The 26219-nt window shown below is 41.8% G+C and overlaps 1 protein-coding gene and 2 pseudogenes across 5 annotated transcripts; 1 reads left to right on the top strand and 2 right to left on the bottom strand.

The window, feature by feature from the left end:
- Window positions 1-200: 200 nt before the first annotated feature.
- Window positions 201-2421, bottom strand: LOC113606269 (ferritin heavy chain pseudogene; annotated as a pseudogene).
- LOC113605697 (zinc finger protein 350-like) lies at window positions 2221-26219 on the bottom strand. Of its 5 annotated transcripts, XM_027079233.1 has the most exons (7): window positions 22994-26219; window positions 21079-21144; window positions 17677-17863; window positions 17208-17273; window positions 9424-9550; window positions 8581-8676; window positions 2221-4634 (listed from the first exon to the last, which is right to left on the bottom strand). In XM_027079233.1, the coding sequence occupies exons 3-7, from the start codon at window positions 17689-17691 to the stop codon at window positions 3292-3294; spliced, it is 1647 nt and encodes a 548-aa protein (XP_026935034.1). In that variant the 5' UTR covers window positions 17692-17863; window positions 21079-21144; window positions 22994-26219; the 3' UTR covers window positions 2221-3291. The 5 variants fall into 5 exon arrangements, with proteins under 5 accessions (XP_026935034.1, XP_026935033.1, XP_026935032.1 ...); XM_027079232.1 differs by lacking the exon at window positions 21079-21144; XM_027079231.1 differs by lacking the exon at window positions 21079-21144 and having other exon boundaries at window positions 17677-17856.
- Window positions 10367-11890, top strand: LOC113605716 (translation machinery-associated protein 16-like; annotated as a pseudogene).

Genomic DNA, 26219 nt, shown 5'->3' with positions numbered 1-26219 from the left:
ATTTGTACCTAAAATAAGAATATAAAAAAACCGTACAAAACATACAAAACAGGTTATAGATTCTAGGGGCATAAACCATACTGGTGTTTTGGGTCATAAATCCCACCAAAGTTACTAACGAACCCCCCCCCCACACACACACACACATAATGACTAGTAACTTTACTAACAGGTTGTCTTATACAGAGCAAATATTCAAGGACTGTTTAAATAAGTATCATTTTATTCAAAAATATATTTTCAATCCGCACTTGTCTATAAGTGGACTGTAAGATTTGTAAATTGCAGGGGCCAGGGGCACGCACCACAGCTAATCTCAATTGAAGTAGGTTGCTCACCTGATTATTTAGTCTCTCACCTCTCAACCTACTCTTCCACTGTCTGCTTTGTGATAGTGCAAACCAGATTCTCTTTTGCCAGCTTCACGTTAAGTTCTGCCAACATGGGCCACTAGAGAGAACGGGTAGGCAGAAGGAAAATGGAGATGGGACTTGCCTTTGCCTGTTTGCTTTCTCTTCTTGCTGCAGAGGAAACAGTTGGTTGCTGTTTTAAGTTTTAGTCCACAGTCTTAGAATCATCTTCATTCCACGCCCTCAGGCATTCTAGCATCAGCCAGCCATGTTCTCTCCTCAGAGACTGGAGGAAGAGTTCCATGGCGGGGGAGCAGGGGACCGGGGGTGGGGGGGGTCCATCCTCCAGGCTCCTAATTCCTTGCACCAGTCAGTCATTTGTCCTGTTCAAGCCAGCACAAAGCTTCAAGTGAATGACTGAGGAGCAGTGACTTCTAGCTAAATCACTTCTACATAAAAAACAGGGTGACATTTGTGAGATTTTCTTATCAACCAAGGGCCCTCTTACCATGAGACTGGGTATTCTCAATGGCACTGGAATGCTAGTATAACCTGGGGTCTTTACGAGTCTGTCATTTTTTTTTTAATCTGGGTACAAATTGGAAGGAATAGTACAAATAAAAAAAACTTAAGTGGATGCTTCAGTACAACTTACAGAAAAGGTAAAGGAAAACCCAAAATGGATGCATTGTCATGGTAACCAGGGAAGTCACCCCCAGGGCCGCTGGGAAGCCAGCCTGACGCTTAGCTCTCATCATCAGGGTGAGCCTGTCAGAGACACTCTGCCGTGCCAGATTCGGGGGCCCTCATCACGCACAAGTGGGTTATGTGGTCACCCAATTCTCTGATGTATTTCACCTGCTCATTCAGGTTGTCACACGAGCAGGGGTCATTTTTCACAGTAGGAAATTTGTGCAGTTCCAGTAGTGACTGATTCGTGCCCTTTTCTGAGTGGAACACACATGCCTTGCCTTGAGCCCACTCTCCGAGTCACCCTGTTCTGGCTTCAGGATACACCAAAGATTCGGCCACCTAGCAGGTTCTGCATCTTCATCAGCTTCTCAGCATGTCCCCTCCCCTCACGAGACTGGGGAAGAGAACAACTGGCAAAGTTCTCCAAAGCCACATCATGGCCATCAAAGTAGTGAGACACGGGCAGGTAAATGTCAGAGGCTCCCGGTGGATCTGGAAGTTATTTGTGGCCTCCAAGTCCTGGTGGTAGTGCTGGGGCACCTGTGAGGGGGACGTGGTAGTCACAGCAGTCACACTACTCCCACTCGCCTTGGGAGTGGTCCAAGGGTGCTGTGAGGAGGAGGCAGAAGGCTGGCTCTGCACGGCCAGGTTGAGGGGGTGGGGTGGCGAGCGCCAGCTTCTGTTCAAGCGCTGTTTAAGCAGGAAACCATGGCAACTCTCGGCAAAGAATGTCTTTTTCCCTGAAAATCATTATTCTGGTAGGCTGGCTCTAAGAAGGCCCTCAAAGATTCTCAACTCTCCCCTTGAGTGTGGGCTGGCCTAGGAACTTGCTTCTAAGAGAATACGGCAAAGATGATAGAAGATTTAGATATAATAGGTACAATGTGACATGGACTATAAACCATCTTCAAATGAGTTATGGCGTCATTCCCGAGCAATGAGAAAGAGTTCAAGACATTCTCTATCAAAATACACATTAAGGGGGCTTCCCTGGTGGCACAGTGGTTGAGAGTCCGCCTGCCGATGCAGGGGACGCGGGTTTGTGCCCCGGTCCGGGAAGATCCCACATGCCGCGGAGCGGCTAGGCCCGTGAGTCATGGCCGCTGAGCCTGCGCGTCTGGAGCCTGTGCTCCACAATGGGAGAGGCCACAACAGTGAGAGGCCCGCGTACAGCCAAAAAAAAAAAAAAAAAAAAAATACACATTAAGGGTGTTAATCTGATGCAAAACGACGGTAGACTTACGTCAACAAGTTTCCAAATTTCCATTGCAATCACCAGCTTATCTCCTTTGTGAGATCTCTGCCATTCTGCTAAAGGTTCAACACATTTGGTGTATCCATAGCCGTTCCTTATTTCCGACACATGATGAGGAACCATGTTACTGAAAACCTTGTCCTATTCACTGCTGTGCAAATTAGGGGCTGACTCGGCAAGTTTGGGGTGTTCAGACCCTGCACGTTCCAATGGAAGGAATGACCCTTGACTGGCACCTGAGAAGGAACCTCTAAGCCCTTGGAATATCCTGCCTGCCAGGAGCATCTTTGTACACCTGGGGTTTCGGCCATGCCATATAGTTTACATTAGCAATATGATTTTTGGTGAACGCCTGCTTTTGTTTGCCTGGGGCTCTGGGCCATTGTGTATCAGTTTGATCCTTAGGAGGCTGGAGTTTGAGAAGTTAAGGTCAGTCATGTGGTTTCTCCATGCCTCCATAACTAACCCCTTTACTGCCCCTCCCACCCCCTGGCACTAAGGCTCAGGTGAGTTTCTCTGGTTGGCACTATGCCATATGTGTTGTCAGGTCATTGCTGGAAGAATTAAACACTGTCCATACAACTCCACTGCGAGTACAAGTGGATGCACCTGGTTTCTCCTAAAGTCTGCCTCATGCACCTTTTACATTTGTTAATTTTAATTTGTAACTCTTCACTGTCATAAACTGTAACAGTAAGTACAGCAGCTTTTATGAGTTTAGTGACTGCTTTTAGAGAATAATCAAATGTGAGGGTGGTCTTAGGGACTTGATACAACTGCCTTCCTAAAATTTTTTTCTGATGTGAATTTATTGATGATTTTGAAGTCAAGCTCGTTACAATTCAACCTACTTAGAGCCATTGATACTTAATGAGGTGTATCTTCCCATTATCACTACATTCATTAGCATTCTCTCAGTGAAAGTTTTCAACTATATAAAAAGCTAAAACTTTGATCTACAAGCTTTTCCACACTGAACGTACCAAATCTTCCCTACACATTTCCTGTGACATAAAATAAGACATAATTGGTAACTGAAGGCACTACCACATTTACTGCATTCATGAGGTTTCTCTCCTGTACAAATTCTCTGTTATTACCTGAGGGTACACATCTGGCAACAGGCTGTCCCACAAGGACTACATTCCCTTGGGCTAGGAACCCACTGATATTTAATGATGTCTGCATGGCCACAGAAGGCCCTTGCACTGTCATTGTTTCAACAGAGTTTTTTTCCTGTACGGGTTCTGTGGTGCATAATGAGCTGTGGTTCCCAAGAAAATCATTCTCCATCTTGACTGAATCCACATATTTCTCTTTCATATGAGTTTTCTTATGTTTAGTGAGGGAGGACTTGTGGCAGAAGGCTTTCCCACAATTGCTGCATCCATGGGGTTTCTCTCCTGTATGAACTCTCTGATGTCTACTGAGTATTGACTTAGTGGAGTAGCCTTTCCCACATACGTTGCATTTATAGCGTTTCTCTTCTGTATGACCTCTTTGATGTCTAATGAGACTCGACTTTTGAAAGTAAGCTCTTCCACATTCACTGCATACATAGGGAGGATTTCCAGTGTGAAATACCTGATGTGCAACGAGACATGGCTTATGACTGAAGGCTTTACCACATTCCTTGCATCCATAGGGCTTCTCTCCAGTATGAATTCGCTGATGTATAAGAAAATTACCCTTCTGGATGAAGCCTCTTCCACATTCACTGCATGTATAGGGTTTCTCTCCCGTATGAGTTTTCTGATGTACAAGGAGCTGAGATTTCCTGGAGAAGGTTTTCCCACACTCACTACATGCATGGGGTTTTATTCCTCTTTCCACTTGCATATGTATATTGAGCTCTGCTTTCCTACAGAAGGCTTTACCACATTTAAGGCATTTATATGGTTTCTCTCCTGTATGAGTTCTCTGATGTACAGTGAGTTGAGACTTTTTGATGAAGGTTTTACCACATTCAATACACTCATGTTTCTTTCGTTTTTCAGTTTGATGTATACTGAGTTTCGAATTGGTGCAGATGGTGTTTCCATATTTATTGCATTTAACTCCAGTGTAACGTTTTTCATGCTTAGTACGAAGAAACGATTTCTCATATTTATTAAACTTGTCAGGATTCTTCGCTACACAGCTTTTATTCTGGTTAACTAAATCTAAATTAGAGTTCAGTACATCAAACTTATCATGGCTTTGCCTTAAAGTAACAAGATTTCTGCGCAGATGAAACACATTTCCCGATGAACTGTGTTCACGGCCTCTTTCCATATTTTTACGCTTGTTTTGGATTTCCAAAGACCACTGCATATGATCACCAATTTCTCCAACTTCTAGAAAGAAAATTAATTCTTTCATAATTAGGTTATGGTAGTAAAACTGCTTCTAAATCAGGTAATAAAACTGCTTCTAAAATGCCACGGTTTGGGCTGGCTTTTTGTGACAATTCTGTCATATGAAGGAAACCATCAAGTGTAAATTTACTTCTTGAATATGAGAGGAAACACAATGAAATAAAGCCATAACATCTTAAAAAAAAAACCCAGCTGATTCAGAATCAATGGTAGACAATTCTCAATTAGTAAAGTTTTTGCTGCTCTCCAAATAGATCCTCACAAAATGGGCAAAGAGGATGAAGTAGAAATGTGTCTCATTAACATAAGATAAAGTATGCTGGAGAGACATCTGATCTAGCATGATGGAGGACATAGCCATTCATTCCCCCAATGCTTATCGAATGTCTCCTATGTATCATTCACTGTCCTAGCACTTGAATACAAATGCATCCCACTAGGCAAAAGAGAACAAAATGGAAGCAAAGAAATAAGACAACTTCAGACTGAAAACTGGTTCCTGGCATATGAAAAAGAACAGTGGGAGTTGGTCAACTTTAAATAGGTAAACACCTGTGAGAAAATAAAAGTTGAGCCAAGAAACCAGGAATAAAGAATAAGCAACCTCATGTAAAGAACTGCAAGTTTTCATTCAAGTACAATAGCAATGCAAAAGCCCTGAGACAGGAAAGGTTTTGGCCAAGTCAAGAAATAGAAAGGTAGCCAGTAGGCCCTGAGTGGAATAGCTATATAGGGAGAAGGAAGTGTTGAAGTTCAAAAGGTAGACAGAAGGCATATCACGTAGATCTGGTAGGAAGAAGCTGAATTTGACGCTAAGACTAGTGGCAAGCCACTGGAAGTTTTGAGAAGGTGGGGGGTTCTGATTTATATTTCCAAGAGGTTGCCAACTGCTACATGGATAGTGATGGGAGAGGAAGGAGTGTAGGAGAGAGGAAGTTAATGAAGTAATCCAGGGAAGAGATAATGGTGGCTTGGTGTGGAGCAACAATAGTGTATATGTGGAGAAGCGGATGAACTCAAGGTACATCTAGGAGAAGGAAAAAACAACATTCAGTGTTGAATTCAATGTAAGTAAAAGGGAGGAATCAAGGGTTTTCCCTAGGTGTTTGGCTTAAATGACTAGACGTACCAGCTAAGTTGTTGAGGAACATCAGGGAGACAGGTTTTGAATGTGGGAAAATCAGGTGTGTATTTTGACATAAACATTTTGAGATGGATATCTTGGTGCAGACATGAAGAACTCAACTGGAGAGAGGAATTTGGAGAAGACTTAGGCTAGAGGACAAATTTGGGATTATCTGTACAGGCATACCTTGGAGATATTCCAGGTTCAGTTCCAGACCACCACGATAAAGCAAATAGTGCAATAAAGCTAGTTACGTGAATTTTTTTGTTTCCCAGTGCATATAAAAGTTATATTTAGGGCTTCCCTGGTGGCGCAGTGGTTGAGAGTCCGCCTACCAATGCAGGGGACATGGGTTCGTGTCCCGGTCTGGGAAGATCCCACATGCTGCGGAGCGGCTGGGCCCGTGAGCCATGGCCGCTGAGCCTGCGCGTCCGGAGCCTGTGCTCCGCAACGGGAGAGGCCACAACAGTGAGGGGCCCGCGTACCGCAAAAAAAAAAAAAAAAAAAGTTATGTTTACACAATACTGTAGTCTATTAAGTGTGCAATAGCACTGTGTCTAAAACACTGTACATAGTGTACACAGTGTACACTTAATTTAAAAATACTTTCTCACTAAAAAATGCTAACCATCATCTGAGCCTTCAGCAAGTCATAAAAGTAACATCCAAGATCACTGATTACAAATCACCATAACAAATATAATAAAAGTTTGAAATATAGAGAGAATTACGAAAATGTGATGCAGACACAAAGTGAGCAAACGCTGTTGGGAAAAATGGTGCTGATAGACTTGCTTGACACGGGGCTGCCAAAAACCTTCAATTTGTTTGGTTTGGTTTGGTTTGGTTTGGTTTCACCATGAGGCTTGCGGGACCTTACTTCCCCGACCAGGGATCGAACCCGTGCCCCCTGTGGTGGAAGTGCAAAGTCCTAACCTCTGGACCACCAAGGAATTCCCCACAAACCTTCAGTTGCAAAAAGCACGCTATCTGCGAAGTACGATAAAGCAAAGCGCAATAAAATGAGCTGTGCCTGTACAGACATTCCCAGACGGGGAACTACCAGGCCGTCCAGCGGTTAGGACTCGGCACTTCCACTGCCAGGGCTGGGTTCAGTCCCTGGTCGGGGGACTGAACCTGCAAGCTGTGCGGCGTGGCCAAAACAAACAAACAAACACAAACATAAGCCAGATCCTGTCACTCTTCTGTCCCAAACCATTCAATAACTGTCATTCTGAAAAAAAATCCTAAGTCCTTAAAATGGCCTGCAGTGCCCTGCATCGTGTGGGCCCCTTTCTCACCTCATGAGTATCACTTCCACTCTTGATCGCTCTGCTCTCCCCACACAGGCTTCCTGGACAGTCCTCAAACACGCCAGGTACACCTCTGCCTCAGGACCACCACTGCTGGTACACTTTTCCCAGGCCTACCCATGGATCATCCCTCACTCCACTCAGCCACCCTAGCAGAGCAGAGAGGCATTCCCTGTCCCTTGTGTATAAAACATCATGCCCTCCTATTGCTTGACATTCACTACCCCTTACATTGTTCTCCATGGTTCTAATTACCACCAGAAAAATCTGTATATTTCTTGTGTACCTCCCCCACTTAGAATGCAAGTTCTGTGAGAGTAATAACTTAGTCCCTTTTATTCTCTGCTGTAGCCACATAATATAAAGCACACTACATAGCCGCATGTATTAGGCATTAAAAATACTTGTTGAGGGAATGAATCAATGAAACAATCATACGTGTAGCGGGCATTGTAGAGACTGGTTTAAATGAAGCTGACTTTGAATTTAGGGAATGGAAAGAAAATTCTATGTAAGCATCACATTGTATCTTGCAGTCCCTTGATCACAGAGGGATTTAAATATCCCATAGTTGGTAGTAGGGTTATAACTAGAATTGTTTAGACTCGGGAAATTAAACTGAGAGTAACTAAGATGAATCAAGATAAATACGTCATCCAGCAAATATACAGAGAAATCAGCAAAGTATGCATGAGGTTTATGGCTTGATTTCAGGTGGGGTCTAAGGTTGTGAATTTTCTGTTTTTGTTTTTTTATTTGAGTGAATTCCTTTATTTCAGTGTATGTGGGAGGCATAATTCACTTTGAAAATCACAATACTTATAGCTCTTCCCTTACCATTTTACTATAAAAATTTTCAAACAGACAAACAAATTGAAAGAATTACACAGTGAACAGCCATATATCCACCTCTTTTGATTCTATAGTTAATGTTTTGCTACATTTGCTTTAGCTCATATTTGCCCAGTCAGAATAAGGAAACAGACAGATGCACATTAAAAGACCGGGTTACCATGGGAACACAGCACCCTGGGTGGGGCTGAATATTAGGAAGGAAATCAATATTACCCAAGGTTCAGTAGTCAGAAGACGATGGTGAATTTGAAGTTCTCTCTTTGCACAGAGGCGTGGAAGACTGAATTTTCAAAGCAAGGGAAGAGGAAGGAACAAGCAGTGATACTATGGCAGTCAATGAAGAAGGGAAAAATTTGAGAATCCTAAGAAAAATATCTAAGCAAAACAAATCAAGATCCTAGATGAATAAATCAGTATCAAATCCAGGGGTGAGAACACAGGAGTATTTTCCTCTAAATGCTTAAGCAATGAATATTAACATAGGAGAGTAATACTCAGAGGCTCTGTTTAGATACTGTCAAAAGGTTAGAAACCAGAAGATGAGTCACCTCAACACTATTTCAAAGGTGTGAGGCCTCCACAAATCTAGGAATTTACTTCTTTTCTACCTGGATGTTTCTCATTCACTTACCTGGAAAGTTCTGACCGTGGATATTTTCCTTTTCTAACCATGGTTTGTCTCTTTGCTTCAACCTGAAGATTTGAATTGGTTTGGGACTTTGATACCCTATTCACGAAAAATAACAGAATATTTAGGAAAATATCTTTGGGCGTGAGATCTAAACATTGTTAAATGATACCTTTTATAGATTGTGTGACTATACCTTGGAAAAGAGTTTTCCCCTTGGAGTAGGGAAAACATACTCCTCCCTCTATCTGAGGCCTGAGAGGAGACTGAGAATCTGTCACTTATAAAATTCAAGTCTTATGTAGGGGCCAGCAAACTATGGTCCGTGGCTGTAACTAAGGCATTTTTTTTACACTTTAAAAGCATTATTAATTCAGAATAAGGTGCTCTTACAAAACAGAGTATTCGAAAAGTGAGGGCAAACTTCTAACACATGATAGCAAAAGTGTTTTGTACCATTAAATTTGAAAAATTAAAACCATTTAAAAATATTTATCTCACTGATGTTTCATCCTTTTGATGTTTCTATTTTTAAGTATATTTTATAGTGCATATAATAAATTTAGTAGAATACTTATATAATTGATAAATAAAAATATGTGTGTGCTGAAAAAACAAATAAAATAAAATAAAAGTGTTATTTAAGAAAAACCAGAATATAATTACAGAGACAGTAAGTAGCCCGAACAGCCTGCAGTGTTTACTATCTGGCCCTTTGCAGAAAAAGTTTGACAATCTCTCTTACATTATTCACACTTCAGATACCTGCCCCCAAATCACTGCACAACTGAGAAAGGAAAGACTGCTGATTGGGCACCCTGAGTGGCACAGGGAAGCAGTTCTTACCCACGGACAGCAGGTTGCTATAGTTTTCTAGCATCACATTCTGGTACAGGTCCTTCTGAGCAGGGTCTAGTAGCCTCCACTCCTCCCGGGTGAACTCCACAGCTACATCTTCAAATAATAATGATTCCTGTAGTAATGAATTCTTCTTTAATCTGGGGTGATCATTTGATGGTTTGGAAGAGAAGTATAGAAGTCTACTCTAATCATTTCTACTGCGTAGGTTGTATCTATATAGGTGATTTACATTATATAGTGTGGAAGAATGGAAAGTCTTATACAGATATCCTGCTGCTGTGATTCAGCCACCCACCCCCTCAATAATTCAGAAGGTTTTCTGAAACGCGGTCATTAAAACCTCTTGTTAACCTTGATAGATTTGCTACCTGTGGGCATATGTGCATGCACTGAACTACATGCAGGTGATATCAAAACAAACACATGTATTCTTGCTCTCAAGAAGCCTTCACTGTGCACAAGTTAAACAGAAACAATAAGCACTAGAATTAAACATGAAAAACCTGATGATGCTATTGTAAGACACAGAATATAAACAAAGTTTAATATATGCAAAGGCATAACACAGTCTCAAAGATGAGTGAGCTAACTTGAAGAAACAAAGATGAATTCTCAAAACAAGAAATACAGTAATTGAAATTAGGAATTTCAATTTATAGATTGACTACCAATTTGATACGACATAGAGAGAATGGTGAACTAGACAACAGATCTGAAGTGCAAAAGACAATGATGGAAAATACAAAAGCGAGGTTGAGAGATATGAAGGGTAGCGTGAGAATGTTGAATTTACACCTATTCTGAGTCTGAGGGAAGAATAGAAAATATGAGGGAAGGTAATAACCAAAGATGTAAGGGCAGAGACTATTTTAGAGCTGGTAAAAGACACACAACCTCAGGATGAGAGAACCCCACAATTTCAAGCAGGATCAGGAAAAAGAGATCCACTCCTAGACACATGGAAGTAAAACTGCAGAACACCAAAACTCAAAGGGAAAATTCAAAAATATCCAAAGGGAAATGACATATACCTAACAAAAGAACAAATATGATTTATAGCCTCTAAGTTCTCAACAGTAGTGATGGAAGCCTGAAAAGGAATGAAATAGTATTTTCAAAGTGCCAAGTGAAATAACTTTCAATCAAGAATGTTATACTGGGAGTTGCCTTGTGAGCTGCTGCTGCCGCAGACCCTGAGGTCCCACAGCGTGGAGTTGGAGGTCTGGAGGTCCCAGGTCGCAAGGACGTCGCCATGCCTAAAGCACCAAAGGGAAAAAGTGTAGGACAAGAAAAAAAAAGTCATCCATCCATATAGTAGAAAATCAGCTCAAATTACGAGAGAGGCCCACAAACTAGAAAAAAAGGAAAAACTGAAGAATGAAAAGGCATTGCATCTCAGCCTTATTTGTGAAAAACTGCAGCGGTTTCAAAATTATCTTGATCCCCAAAACATAGAATATTCAAAGAGAGACGCTTGTGAATTAACTGAAAGGTATTTAAATCAGTTCAGCAGTGAGCTGGAGCAGATTGAGTTACACAGCAGCATCAAGGCCAGGCAGGGCAGGCAGCACTGCTCCCGAGGGGGTCATCAAGCAGACCATGGAGCGAAAGCGGCAGCAGTACGGGGGCTGCAGCCTTGAGATTCCAGACATCTTATTTTATTAGTTATTTATTTATTTGCGGTACGCGGGCCTCTCACTATTGTGGCCTCTCCCATTGCGGAGCACAGGCTCCGGACGCGCAGGCTCAGCGGCCATGGCTCACGGGCCCAGACGCTCCGTGGCATGTGGGATCTTCCTGGACTGGGGCAGGAACCCGCGTCCCCTGCATCGGCAGGCGGACTCTCAACCACTGTGCCACCAGGGAAGCCCGAGATTCCAGACATTTTAAATGCAGGGAATGGGATTTTGATCTGAAGAAACTGCCAAACATTAAAATGAGAAAAATCTGTGCTAATGATGCGGCGCCTAAGAAGTGTAAGAAGAAAACTGTGACAGCTGTAGACAGAGATTTAGGAGAATTGGACCTGAAAGTTGAATCAACGGACACATACGAGGAACTGACTGCAGTGGCCTAATTGTCTTTACCTGAGTTGAAAATAAATAATTTGAGAACTTCAAGTTACACTTGAATTGATTATGGTAAATAACTGTCTCTACACAAGAATTTGCTGTTTAGCTTATTCTCTTATATGATGAGAATCCCATTTTCAGTTTCAAAAACAGTGTTATGATTTTTACTTAAAAATGAATGTTGCTTTTTGTTTACATTAAGTTGTTAGACTAGGTAGAAATGCTCTGCAAAATCCATTTAATCTGAATTTCTGGGGCTGGGAGAGCAGTATGAATGGGGACAAAAAATGTTGTAATTTTTTTCCTCATGCTTACTTAGAATCACCTAATCTCACGTTTTGGGGAATGGGCAGCAGCTGTTTGCTAGAAGGTTACTGTGGTACTTCTTGAGCAGTGACAATGGCAAAATTGCCTTTTAGTAATATGTTTTACTATTCTTACACATTAAAACTATTTTCTTTCCTTACAAAATAGGGAAAATATGATATGGAATTTATATACATTTATGGGTTGTACATTGCTGTTATTTATTAACTTTGAGCCAGAGTTAGTTAAATGGTTAAAAAAAACAGTAACTATTCTTGTTTTGTTGATCTCCTACACTTAACCTATTATCTTGATAAAGGGGATAAATGATTTCAGGTTAGCTCTTTTGGTTTGTATATTATTTTTTGCTTTCTCATTGTGAAAAGTGATAGGTTTTATTTGTGGAAACAGAACTAAAGATTAGAAAACTAGTTACTTCAATTGTCTTAGTTTTTCTTCTAAGAGATAGGTTAAATTGACATATCATATAACAGTATTTCCAGTATCATGAAAAACATGGATGTGGTTGAATGTTCTTCACAGAACTTGTTAAATGCAAGTATCTTCTGGTCTGTTTTCTAAAGAATGCAATGCAAGAGCATTTGAGTATTTTAAAGGAAAAAAAAAAAGCTGTATGAGGTAACTAGGTTATCAACTAAATCTTGTTAACAGTTTTTTTACTTCAGAAAATTAAAAGTAAAACTTATTTCTATGAAAAAAAAGAATGTTATACTTATTAGTATATCTTAATATTATATATGGATTTCTCCTATTGTTTCTAATAAGCTTGTAGTGATTCTCAGATTTTTCCAAGTATGCAGCCAAATTATCTGTATGGAAAATTTTAAATCCGCTTCTCCAAATTTATATCTCTTTTATCTCTTTCCTTGACTAATATTTCCAAAGAGTGTGGTGTCACTGGACATCCTTGTCTTGTTCCAACTTTAGATATCATATCAAAGACAGATACGGGACTTCCCTGGTTAAGAATCTGCCTGCCAATGCAGGGGACACAGGTATGAGCCCTGGTTGGGGAAGGTCTCACATGCTGCAGAGCAACTAAGCCCACAAGCCACAACTACTGAACCCCGCACACCTAGAGCCCATGCTCCACAACAAGAGAAGCCACCACAATGAGAAGCCCGTGCACCACAACAAAGAGTAGTTCCCGCTTGCCGCAACTAGAGAAAGCCCTCACGCAGCAACATAGACCCAATGCAGCCAAAATTAATTAATTAATTAATTTTTTAAAAACCAAAGAGGCATATGAAAATTTGTGAGAATATTTCAGATTGTCACACTGACCAGATGCCTACTGTATTTAATGGTCAGGGACCAAGGGTGCTATATATCCTGTAAAGCATATGACAGTCCTACACAGGAAGAACTGTCAAGCTCAAAATGTTAATAGTACCCAAAGCCTCCCTCTCATTGAAAAACATAGGTATAGTAAATTATACTGTATCCCAGAATAAAACTGAAAAATATTTAAAGGAATAAAAGTCTATCACTCAACAATGAAAAATTTATAATGCCTGGTACTCAATCAAAATTACCAGATATGCAAAGACAGAAAATATGACTCATACAAAGAGAAAAGATCATCAACAGAAACAAAACCAGAAATGACATACATAATAAAATTAGTAGATAAGAATAGTAAAATACATATTATACATACATATGTTTAAAAAGGTAGAGGAAAGCATGAACGTGATATGGAGTAATATGGAAGATATCAAATAGACCCAATTCCAACTCTAGAAATGTCTGAGATGAACAATATACTCGTTGGATGTGATCAATAGCAGACTAGACACTGCAGAAGAAAAAGATTAGTGAACTTGAAGACACAGGAATAGAAACTATTCATCATGAAACAGAAAAAAGACCTAAAGAGAAACATTTTAAAACAGCCAGAGAGGGGCTCCCGTCGTGGCACAGTGGTTGAGAGTCTGCCTGCCGATGCAGGGGACGTGGGTTCGTGCCCTGGTCTGGGAGGATCCCACATGCCGCGGAGCGGCTGGGCCCGTGAGCCATGGCCGCTGGGCCTGCGCGTCCGGAGCCTGTGCTCCGCAACGGGAGAGGCCACAGCAGTGAGAGGCCCGCGTACCGCAAAAAAAAAAAAAAAAGAAGAAGGCAAAATGAAACCTTCTTCAGGTATGCAAAAGCTAAAGCAAGTCAGCAGCGGCACACATGTACTAGCAAAAATGTTAAAGGATGTCCTTCAGATAGAAATCTAGATCTACCCAAATGAATGAAGGGCTGCAGAAATGAAAAACCTATGAGTAATATAAAATCTTATATTTTTATATACTTTTAGAAGATAACTGATGGTTTAAAGCAATGATAATAATGTATTGTGGGATTTCTAAAATACAAAGTAAAATATAGGACAACAATAGCACAAAGGCTGGTAGAGAAGAAATGGAAGCACACTCTTTTAAGGTTCTTATACCATGAATGAAGTGGTATAATATTACTTGAAGATAGACTGTGATAGATCAATATGTAGAAAGGAGTAGCTTACTACTCACACGAACTAGCACACTAACAATACCAACTAGAAAATGTCTTGCAAAAAACAGATAAAGATTAATATCCCTGAAACCTATTTTTTTTTTAGAGATCAGAAAAAACAAAATCAGCACAAAGGATTTGATTAGGCAATTCACAGAATACAAACAGTTAATAAATACATTAAAATATGTTCAAAGTCACTGATAATAATGCAAGTAAAAATAATAGTAAAACTAGTTCTGATAGCACCTTTTTTTTTTTTTTGCGGTCCGCGGGCCTCTCACTGTTGTGGCCTCTCCCGTTGAGGAGCACAGGCTCCGGACGCGCAGGCTCAGCGGCCATGGCTCACGGGCCCAGCCGCTCTGTGGCATGTGGGATCTTCCCGGACCGGGGCACGAACCCGTGTCCCCTGTATGGGCAGGCGGACTCTCAACCACTGCGCCACCAGGGAAGCCCTGATAGCACTTATTAAATAACAGGCAATGTTCTAAGATATGTCCTACATATCTATATACATATATACATAGATTAGTGGTTCTCAACTGGCCAACAATTATTTTACAACAGCAGACATATGACATTTTAGGTTATCACAACTTGGGGGTGGGAGGGTGCTACTGACACCCAATGGGTACTGACCAGGGAAACTGCTAAATATTCTATCATCTTTGGTTTCCCCTCAACAAAGAATTTGTTGTTCCACCAAAAAAGTCAATAGTGCTGAGGCTGAAACACTCTGATATATATTAACCTATTTAACCTTCAGAATAATCCTTTTATGTAAATTCTATTACAATTCCCATTTTTCAGATGAAGAAAGGACTGCAGATAGGTTAAATAAACAGAATAAGATCGAGCAGGTAATTATAGACCAAGGCAAGATATGAATGAGTGAATCTGACCACAGAATTTGTGCTCTTAAACTAAACACTAGGGGCTTCACGTGGTGGCGCAGTCATTAAGAATCTGCCCGCCAGTGCAGGGGACACGGGTTCAAGCCCTGGTCCGGGAAGATCCCACATTGCCATGAAGCAGTTAAGCCCATGCACCACAACTACTGAGCCTGTGCTCTAGAGCCCACAAGTCACAACTACTGAGCCCACGTGCCACAACTAGTGAAGCCCACGCGCCTAGAGCCCGTACTCCACAATGAGAAGCCACCGCAATGAGAAGCACACGAACCACAACGAAGAGTAGCCCCCGCTCGCCGCAACCAGAGAAAAGCCCACGTGCAGCAATGAAGACCCAACACAGCCAGAAACAATAAATAAATAAAATAAAATAACAAAATAAAATTAATTAATTAAAAAAAACTAAACACTAGGCTCTACAACCTTCAAAAAATGATATAGCTTTTATATTTCAGATTTGTAAGATTTAAAAACGGATACAATATTAAATAATAGCAAGAATGTGGGAAAAATAGAGACTTTCATAAACTCTGAGAGGAAGTGCTGAAGACTTTAAAAAAGGGCAATTTTGTAGCAACCATGAAAAATTTAAGTCCAGGTACCATTTGACTCATAGATTTCCCTTTTAGGAATCTAACCTAAAAAAAATTTCACACATATTCAGAGTGTGTATTGTGAAGAAATTTTATGGCTAAAATGTACTTTTAGGGACTTCCCTGGCAATCCAGTGGTTAAGACTCCATGCTTCCACTGCAGGGAATGAAGATCCCACATGCTGCACGGCGGGCCAAAAAAAAAAAAAGTACCTTTATATAAACAGAGTACATAAATTAAGGCATATACATGCTAGGAAATATCATGCAAACCTAAATGCAATGAAATAGATACATAAATACTTGAATGGAACGTTCTCCAGGACAGGTTGCTATAGGAATAAAGCAAGTAATGTGTTTATTATGATCTCAGTAATGCAAAAATATTTTCACAAAAAATATGTGTATATGCACCTAAGTGTACATAATGTATGTATATCTACGTGCATATAAGTGTTAATAAAAACAGAATTATTTCTCTCCTAAGTGATGAGTAGAGAAGGGTTTGACAGGGCCACTTTCTTCTTTTGCTCTATTTATTTCCATATTGTTTCTGTATATTTCACAAACAAATGATTTGTATATGACTCATTTGATAACAACAAAAGATGATAAAAGTGGAAGGTAGCAGGTTGGATGGTGGCCTCCTAAAAGATATGTCCACTTCCTAATCCCCAACCTGTAAATTTAACCTTGTCTGGATAAAGGGTCTTTGCAGATATAGTAATTAAGGATCTTAAAATGAGAAGATAGTCCCAGAAGAGGGGGAGGTAACGTGAAGACAGAGACAGAGATTGGAACGATAAGGCCACAAGCCACAGAATGCAGACAGCCACCAAAAGCTGGACGAGGCAAGGGACAGGAGCTCTGGAGGGAGCACAGCCTCACTGACAACCTGATTTCAGACTTCTGGGCTCCAGAACTGTGAGGACATACACTTCTGTCGTTCTAGCCTCCTACTTTGTGGTAATGTATTATGGCACCCACAGGAAACTAATACAAGGAGGTAGATTAAAAACTGACAACGAATAATTCGGGAAGAATACTACATTTCTAAGGCTGGGATGCAGTGACAAAGACAACATCATGGATCCCTACATCCCAAGTCTTTAGCAGAGAATGTGATTTTAAACTCTGCTGGTAGGTCTGTACCCGGAATCCAATTCAGCAAAAATGGCTTGAGAGGCCATTTAAACCATGCATTTGTCTAGATAAATCTAGGTTTTTATAGCTGAAGAAAGCCAGAATACCAGAAGGGTATTGAAGGAACCCTATAAGAAACAACCACAGGTATACAACTGTGTAAAAATTCACTTTACTATATGTATGTTATGCCCCCATAACAAAGTGTAAAAACACACACACACGTGAAACAGAGAAATGGGAACCTCTTCTTGCATATACCAGAAGGCTGCCGTTGAGGCCACTGCACCCTGCAGGAAAAGTCATCAAGAAATTTATTAAAACTTCAGTACCAGGAAATACTTACTTTTCTGAGGAAATGATCTACTTTCTCTGTACAAAAGCACGAATTGTGTAATGTTTTGTGTTTCTCTTGCTGGCACTGGCTACCAAAATTATTGGAGATAATCTGGTAGCTCAACATAAATAACCCCTCAGGTCTTACAGTTTTTCATTAATATTCTGAGCAGAATCTCTGACCTGCATCCCCACCATTCCTAGTTTACCGTGACATCAACATTATGGTTGATATTTATTTGTCTTCAGATTCAGGCTCTTATCAATGTGTCGCTTCTCCAATTAATCAAGTCAATTTTTATAAGCCTCTACAAATACAACAGAAAAGGAGGGAATAAATAAAGATGTAAAACTCACCTGGGCCTTGGGCATTTTCTTCTGTTCTTAGAAAATGACTGGAACTGGGATTCTTCTTTTTTTACTTTTCTAGATTGTCACGCAAATTCTGGTCACAGCTCTCACATCTCAAATTAATGGCATCCCCAGAAGTGACGCTTTCCTGGTTCTGGAACTTCCTTCTCCTTACTTCACTTGATTCTAAGGACTCAAAAGCAAATTCACTTTAATTTGTGCATTCCCCTCAGCCATACACCTTGTTGGTTGGGATTTGATGTTAGAGGATGCCTATATTAGTTTTTTTTTATATAAATTTATTTATTTATTGCGGTGGTGTCCTGCAGTAAAGGTGCTGCAGTAGGCGGAATCATGGCCCTCACAAAGATATCCACGTTCTAATCCCTGGAAGCTGTGAATATGTTACATCACAAGGCAAAGGGGAATTAAGGCTGCTAATGAAATTACAGTTGCTAATCAGATGACCTAAAAATAGATTTCCTGGATTATTCAGGTAGGCCCAACATAATCACAAGGATCCTTATACATGGAAGAAAGCAGAAGAGACCAGAGAGAGATGTGATGTGACAAGAACTCTACACACCATTGTTGGCTTTGGAGATCGGGGGACAGGGAAACAGGAGCCAAGGAGTGTGGGCAGCCTCTAGAAGCTGGAAAAGACGAATAGATTCTCCCCCTAGAGCCTCTAGAAAATAACACACTCCTGCTGAGAGCTTGATTTTAGCCCTGTAAGATCCATGTTGAACTTCTAACCTATAGAACTGTAAGATAATAGACTTGTGTTGTTTAAGCCACTAATTTATGTTACTTTATCACAGAACTAACAGAAAAGTAATATGGGGGCTTCCCTGGTGGCGCAGTGGTTAAGAATCCGCCTGCCAACACAGGGGACATGGGTTCAAGCCCTGGTCTGGAAAGATCCCACATGCCATGGAGCAACTAAGCCCATGCGCCACAACTACTGAGCCTGTGCTCTACAGCCCATGAGCTACAACTATTGAGCCCACATGACTAGAGCCCGTGCTCCACAACAAGAAGAGCCAATGCAATGAGAAGCTCGCGCACCGCAACAAAGAGTAGCCCTCACTCACCGCAACTAGAGAAAGCCCTCACGCAGCAACAAAGACCCATCGCAGCCAAAAATAAATAAATAAATTTATATATATTAAAAAAAAAACTAATATAGGCGTCCTCTAACATCAAATCCCAATACTTAAGAGTTTTCTTTTGTTTAAAAAACCACAACATAGAGCTTCCCTGGTGGCGCAGTGATTGAGAGTCCGCCTGCCGATGCAGGGGACACGGGTTCGTGCCCCGGTCTGGGAAGATCCCACATGCCGCGGAGTGGCTAGGCCCGTAAGCCATGGCCGCTGAGCCTGTGTGTCCGGAGCCTGTGCTCCGCAACGGGAGATGCCACAACAGTGAGAGGCCCGCGTACCACAAAAAAATAAATAAATAAAATAAAATAAAATAAATAAAAATAAAAAATAAAAAACCACAACATCTAGACCTCAAGGCAGAGCAAACATTATAAAGAGTAATGTGTTAAGCAAATCCTAAGCACTTTCTTATTTAATCCTCACCACCAATCTAGAAGTATCAAATCACTAGAACGAAGGACGTCAAGGCTTAAAACCTAGAGATAAAGTATCTTGTCCAGAGTCACATACTTTCTAAGAGGCAGGGCTAGAATTCAAGCCCAGGCCTTTTCTCTCCAAAGCTCATCACCTTAACCATTGTACCTTCTTAACCAGACAACCTCCAAAAGTTTAGTTCTCTGTAGAACTGCCTGCAAAGTTTACTACTTTTCAGACAGTTTCATATCACACCAGAAGGTAGCACATAAGCACAATGCATAAACTGGACTTCTGAAACAGCTCTTAGAACACTCAATGCATACACACAGACAGCAACCTTCTTCCACAAACAGAGAAATGGAAAAGGAGCAAGTTCCAATACTCACTCCAAAGCAGCAAATCAGAGACAAGGAGTCAGAAAGACTCACATTATAAGGTCATTGATTCAGTGGGATTACTGTGAGTTTTTGTTGTCACTCCTTCTGGCCACAAATTTTTCTAAGATAATTTCCCGGTAGCTTTTCTAAACCCCCAAACCCACCGACACCGCCCTGCCCCTACTGCAACTGTTCTTTGACCCCTGAGTACATGCAGTCCCCATCGGTCTCCAGCCTAGAATCACTTTAGGCACCAGGACTAGAGATCTGCACAAGAAAAACGGTATAAAACTATTTATAGGACTATCTAGGACTATAAAACTATAGCTATAAAACTTCATGGGGGAGGAGAACATGAATGCAACATCTTGGCCACATCCCAATTTCATGACTCCTTGTCCATGAGCCCTCATGTCCCTGCTGATGATTTCTTGGCATTGCACCCATTCACTTTATGGAATCACTCGTGTTGCCCTAGAAGGGCCACCTGCCTTTCCAGAAATACACCTATGTGTAAATATAAAAAAAATAAAGCTTTACAGAGCAAAGTAGGCCATAGAAAGAAATTTTCATAAGTTTCACAAGTCAATATCAAAGAGGCTTATTCCTTGACCACAATGCAACACAACTAGAAATCAACAGTAACTAGAAATTCAACACATTAATCAAAATAGAAACAAAATGTAAGGCCAACTGGCCCGAGGCAGGGGAACACAATCAGATTCACAGGTTGCATCAGACCGAAATTCTCCGGACCACCCAGTTCCAGAAAGTGCCCTGGAGACATTCCGGACCACCTAGTTCCAGGAACTGACCTGGGGACTTTGAACCCAGCCCAGCCTTCTCACTTTCGTGGGGCGGGACTAACCGTCCCCCAGGATACCCGAAAAGACCACCAAATAAGGAATACCCTGCACCCTCCCAGATTCACCACACCCCTTTCCCTTCTTCCCCTATAAAATCTTGCCCAACCCTCGCTCGGGAGCGCTCCCTAATAAAGCTCACTTGAAGCTTTCCTCTGTTTCGCGGTGCCGTTTGTTAAGATCCGACCTTACACAAAACCCTGCACATCCAGGAAAAAAACCCAAGAAAAACCTTCAAACTAAAAAGGCAATATAAATGAACACCCTGAATTATTCAGTAGTAAATGGCAACAAATCCTGTGGGTGGGTGAGAGAACCTGGATAAGCATAGAATCATAACATGTTGCAGAAAAGTATAGATATATGTCAAGCCTATCCAAATTAATGTATACGTACATTTAATGGGACTCTAGTAACCTCGTCACTGGTTCACCCACCTGATGTGACACTACTGCAGCCATTAAGAAAATCTGTAATCCTTTTATACTATGGAAGTGTTTATAATTAGAAATGAAGTGATAAAACCAAATTATATCTGTTATACAGGTCATTCCAAATGCAAAGGTAACAAAAAAATATTAAACATACACAATGGTTTGCACTGGAGATCAGCGTTTCGGGTAACAGAGATGTTTTCACTTGTGTAGCATGAACCTGAAAGGAAATATCCAAGAAAACTGTGGAGTAAAGTTGGAGGCAAGAATAATAAAACGTATCTTTTATAACACATCACTAGATCATATCTAACTACATTTTTGTTTGGGAAGACAATGACAAGAGTGTTTATGTGGCAAGACAAAAGAGTTTTTTTTTTTTTTTTGCGGTACGCAGGCCTCTCACTGTTGTGGCCTCTCCCGTTGCGGAGCACAGGCTCCGGACGCGCAGGTTCAGCGGCCATGGCTCACGGGCCCAGCCGCTCCGCGGCATGTGGGATCTTCCCGGACCAGGGCACAAACCTGCGTCCCCTGCATCGGCAGGCGGACTCTCAACCACCGCGCCACCAGGGAAGCCCGACAAGAGAGTTTTTAATTAGCGTCTTGATGAAGGTATGGACTTGAAGGAGCGAACTGGATTTGGATCAGCTGAATGAATCTATCATCAAGTCTGTGCCCCGGAATCGCCATCTGAACCTCAACCTACCTACTCTCCAGGGACCCTGGGTCTCCAAAGCGCCAGCCTCATGCCCCTCCACATACACTAGCCTCCCCCACAAAACAACAACAAAAAAAATGACTCCAAGTTAAACCCGAAATCTGAACCAGAAATCCCCATTCATTAGCACCCGTCCCCCATCCCAGGCTTCTCCACGTATGAGCCCCACAATGAATCACAGACCTGCATGAGACATCGAATTCACTGATCTACACCTACCACTCCAGGTCTTAATCACTGAGCTTCACGAGCAGAAGTTGCTACCAAACCAAACTTGGGTCGGCAAAGCCAATTTACTGGCACCGCATTGGTGTGAAGGAAAGTCCAGCGTTTACTACAGGGCCCAGCAAGGAGACTCAACTCCCTGATAGCTTTCAGGGAAGGGTTTTTTTTTTTTGCGGTACGCGGGCCTCTCACTGTTGCGGCCTCTCCCGCTGCGGAGCGCAGGCTCAGCAGCCATGGCTCACGGGCCCAACCACACCGCGGCATGTGGGATCTTCCCAGACCGGGGCATGAACTCGTGTCCCCTCCGTCGGCAGGCGGACTCTCAACCACTGTGCCACCAGGGAAGCCCTCAGGGGAGGGTTTTTAAAGGCAACATCTGTGGTGAAGGATGCAGGTGAGGGATGACTTTCTTCCGATTGGTTGTTGGTGAGGTAACAGAGTGTTTCAGGAACCTTAATCAACTTTCTGGTTCCAACCAGTCTGAGGTCTACATGCTTATGCTCAGCAAGTAGTCACCATCCTCCACCCTGGAAGGTGTCTTAGTTTCTGCAGAACAACTTAAAGGTATGCATCAGATCGTTATGCACATCCTTTGAGGAGGAACTAGGACTCTGTGAACTATTGTTTCTTGTCTGCTTTTTCCTGTTTCTATATTCCCTCACTTCCCTAATTAGTCTGATCTTTGGAACTCAGGGATACCCCAAGAGACCAAAGCCTTTTTCTACAAACTAGAAATGGGGTGACACAGAAGGGCTTTTGTACCCAAGAGGTACTTCAGGGTCCTGCTCAGTTGCAATCTCCCCCTTTCTTTGATACTCCTCAATCCTGAGGGGAACAAGGGTGAGACAAGAAAAAGAATAAAGTTTGGGATAGAGAGGTTAAATATAAAGTCTGCGGGGGAACTCAAATTTTAGGAGGGCTGGGTTTCAAAATACCCACATCGACAAAAATTCTCAGTCAGAGCCTCGGTCGTTTCTCTCTTCATACATTTAATAACACTGACCGCCAAAAGGCCTATTACTGAAGCGAAGCCTCCCCAGTGACTGAACCTAAAGACACCCCCAGAAGGCCTTTCACTGGCCTCACAGGCCCCTCACTCCGGACCCACGTGCAGACCCCGACCCACCTGCTGCTGAGATTCTCAAGGTTCCCGCCAGCTGCTGAAGACTGAATTCACTTCCAAAATGATTCCCACTCCTCCGCTGTGGCGCCCAAATCCCCTCGCTGGCTGTCGCTAGGGACGCCTCCGGCCCTGCCCGACCTCAGAGCCTTTCGGCGTGTTGGATGGAGTTCGGGCCCCACGACCAGCTCTATGACGTAACGTGGCCACGCCCATCTCAGCGATCGGGGAGGAAACTGTCATGATGGAGGCTACGGCTCAGAGAGGGAAGAATTGAAATCACTTTTGGACACCTCCTTCCCTTTCCCTCCTCGTTGTCGGTCAGAAGCACTAGGCTGAATAATTTTTGAGAGGCTGGGCCCTATCCAAGGCCGTGGCGGCGCGAGCTGGATTCTATTTTGTCTTTTGGGCAAAACGAGAGAGATGGCGGCGCCCGTGAGCCACGACGGAGGAGCACCAAGGGGGCGGCCATCTTACAGGAAGTGCAGTTCCGTTCGGCAGAGACCCGAGGAGCTAGTGTTAGGAGGAAACTTGGGACTGTCAACGAAGTTTGTAGGAGTTGAGACACGTTGTAAAGGCGGCGGTCAGGTCATGGACAAAACACGGAAACTTCGAGTGCTGGTGAAAGTTGGGAAACAGTTAAAGCGGGGATGGGAATGAGTACGGCTGGTCTGAGACCTGTTGAAGGGGCGGGGCCGATGCTGAGAGCGGGGCTCTGTGAACACCGATGCCCATAGGGGCCTGGGAATGTGGCTGCCTCTGGTAGGGAAGGGTGAGGGATGAGGCTTCAAATGTATGCAAATGTTTCCTTAAAAAACGAAGGGCATTTCAGAGTAATTAAATGGTGAGCTGTGCTGTTATATTGTTTGGCATCATTCCCAAATAAAATAAACACACTTAAGAAATATTAGCCACTATTTTATGCAGGCAAAGGAGTAGTAGAGGATATTATCTATATATTCTTTCTAGAGAGCAATTTATTAGAATTATCTATATAATTTAAATTTTTCATTCTCGATGTAGAAATTCCAATGCTAAGAATCTTTGTTAAAAACTTTATATTAACCACGGAAATTTTGGTAAATTTTTTAAAAACTAGGAATAACTTGAATGTACAATCAGCAGGTGAATAGTTTGGTAAATTAAACACATTCCTTCAACAGAACGGTTTATAGCCATTAAAAAGCCAATTATAGAATTACCAGTATTTTTTAAGTGACTTCAAAAGGATGAACAGTATTTATAATATGATCCTCACATGGCAAACATTAATAAATATATGCATTTCAAATTTTTGAATGGATTAAGTAAAACTTACAATTTCGATTATATTTGGGGTTTGGGCTTGGAGATGGACTCTTCACTAAGTACCCACTAAACTCAAAAGATTTTATTAACACAGCATCAAAACATACTGCCTGCTCCAGTCTCACAGCTCCTCAAACTACACAACTCTAAAATGGAAGTCCTTCTCCCTTCCAGACTGAATTTTCCCTTATTCTGTTTCTCATCTAGCAGTCACTATTACACAATAAATTAAGAATAGAGATGTTACCTGGATTGTAGGTTACTGGAGGTTGCTGTGAAAAGGTCAGAGGACGAAGCCAAAACAAAACTTATATGTCGTTGTCACACTGGCCACCAATTCCTGTTATGCTGTCTCAGAAATAACTTCTGAATCACTCCCTGTACTTGCCCTCATTGCTTTAGTCCATTTATCTGAATTACTACTGAATTTGCCACCGCACTGGTCCCTTCTAAGAAGGTGTCTCTCCAGCCACCTCCTTTTTTTCCGTACCACACCATGTTTATTACCATACCCTCCATGAAGCTCTGAATTAGTATACTGATTACAGACTAAAGCAAGATCTCAAGAGAATTCTTTTAAGACTCTATACAAGCAAACATCAAACGGATTCTCCATTATCATCTTCCATTACACCCTGCCTTCCACTTCCCAATGCCCTGTGGTCTCATATGCTACCAGGAATTTGCAAATACTTTCCCTCCATTGAAGTCTTTGGCACACAAGAAACAATGAGAGAATATTAGTTACTATGGCTGTTCTTTCATGAGTCATCTTAGATGTCACTTCTTCGGATAGCATTCTTGGACACCTTCCAGGTCAGTCTCAAAAACAATAATACAGTTATTATTAAATATAAAATTGCAGCTGTATCGTGGTGCTAACGATAGGAAGTATAAAAAGGTATCCAATAGAGAAAACATGTCTATACAAGGGATGACTGAGGATCATTTATCTTTCTAGACCATCATAATATGCTAATTTGACTGCCCTCCAAAATGTACTATGAGTTCCTCAGACAGAAACTCTGTAATATTTTTGTATCCACTGTGCTCAGAACAAAAAGTTGAACAGAAGTTTTCAATAACGGACTATTAAATGAATAACTGAATTTGGCTTGCAAGATACAGTATTCTCTTCGTCAAGGTTCTATGCTGCTCAGTGAAAATTAAATACAGCAAAGGTGCAAGAGAATGTATATATGTGCTGCTTTTTGAAAAAAGGGACAAAAAGTAGTATCTACTTGCTTGTACTGCCAAAAACACACACACACACACTGGAGGGAGACACAATAAAACTTACCTGTGGGAGCCAGAAGGTCAAGGGAAAACAAACTGAGAACAGGGGAAAAGTGAGACTCATCAATGCACCTTTTTATATAGTTTTAAGTTTTGAACCACATGACTCTGTGACCTATTCAAACAATTTCAATCCAATCTTGATGGGGAATACACATCTAAATCCAGGAAAAGTAAAACTACAAGTCTATAAAGGGCTTATAAGGAGAGGAACATAGTTCTATGGAGGGCCAGAAATTGGGGAACCTGGCCAAGTGAGGGAAAGCTTCACTGAAGAAGTGATTGTTGAAGATGATGAAGAATGAAGGAGGGACCCAGAAGATAAGAGGAAAGAAAGGAAAGTCCTCCCTCACTAGGACTAATGATAATACTGTTATTCATTGCATTTGGCAGGCACTATTTTAACTACATCTACTTCTCACAACAAACCTACACAGGCAGATATTAAAGATAAACTGAGGTGAGTTGAGTAACTTGCTCAGAGGCACACAGCTCACAGCTGGCACGGCAGGATTCAAATCAGGCAGTATGCGACTTCCCTGGTGGTGCAGTGGTTAAGAATCCGCCTGCCAATGCAGGAAACACAGGTTCAAGTCCTGGGCCGGGAAGATCCCACATGCCACGGAGC

The sequence above is a fragment of the Aethalodelphis obliquidens genome, unplaced genomic scaffold (assembly GCF_003676395.1).
Source record: "Aethalodelphis obliquidens isolate GAN/ISIS:26980383/991018 unplaced genomic scaffold, ASM367639v1 scaffold43, whole genome shotgun sequence".
Lineage (NCBI taxonomy): Eukaryota > Metazoa > Chordata > Mammalia > Artiodactyla > Delphinidae > Aethalodelphis > Aethalodelphis obliquidens.
The sequence above is the reverse complement of the archived record's forward strand: the minus strand, read 5'-3'. Positions and strand labels throughout refer to the sequence as shown.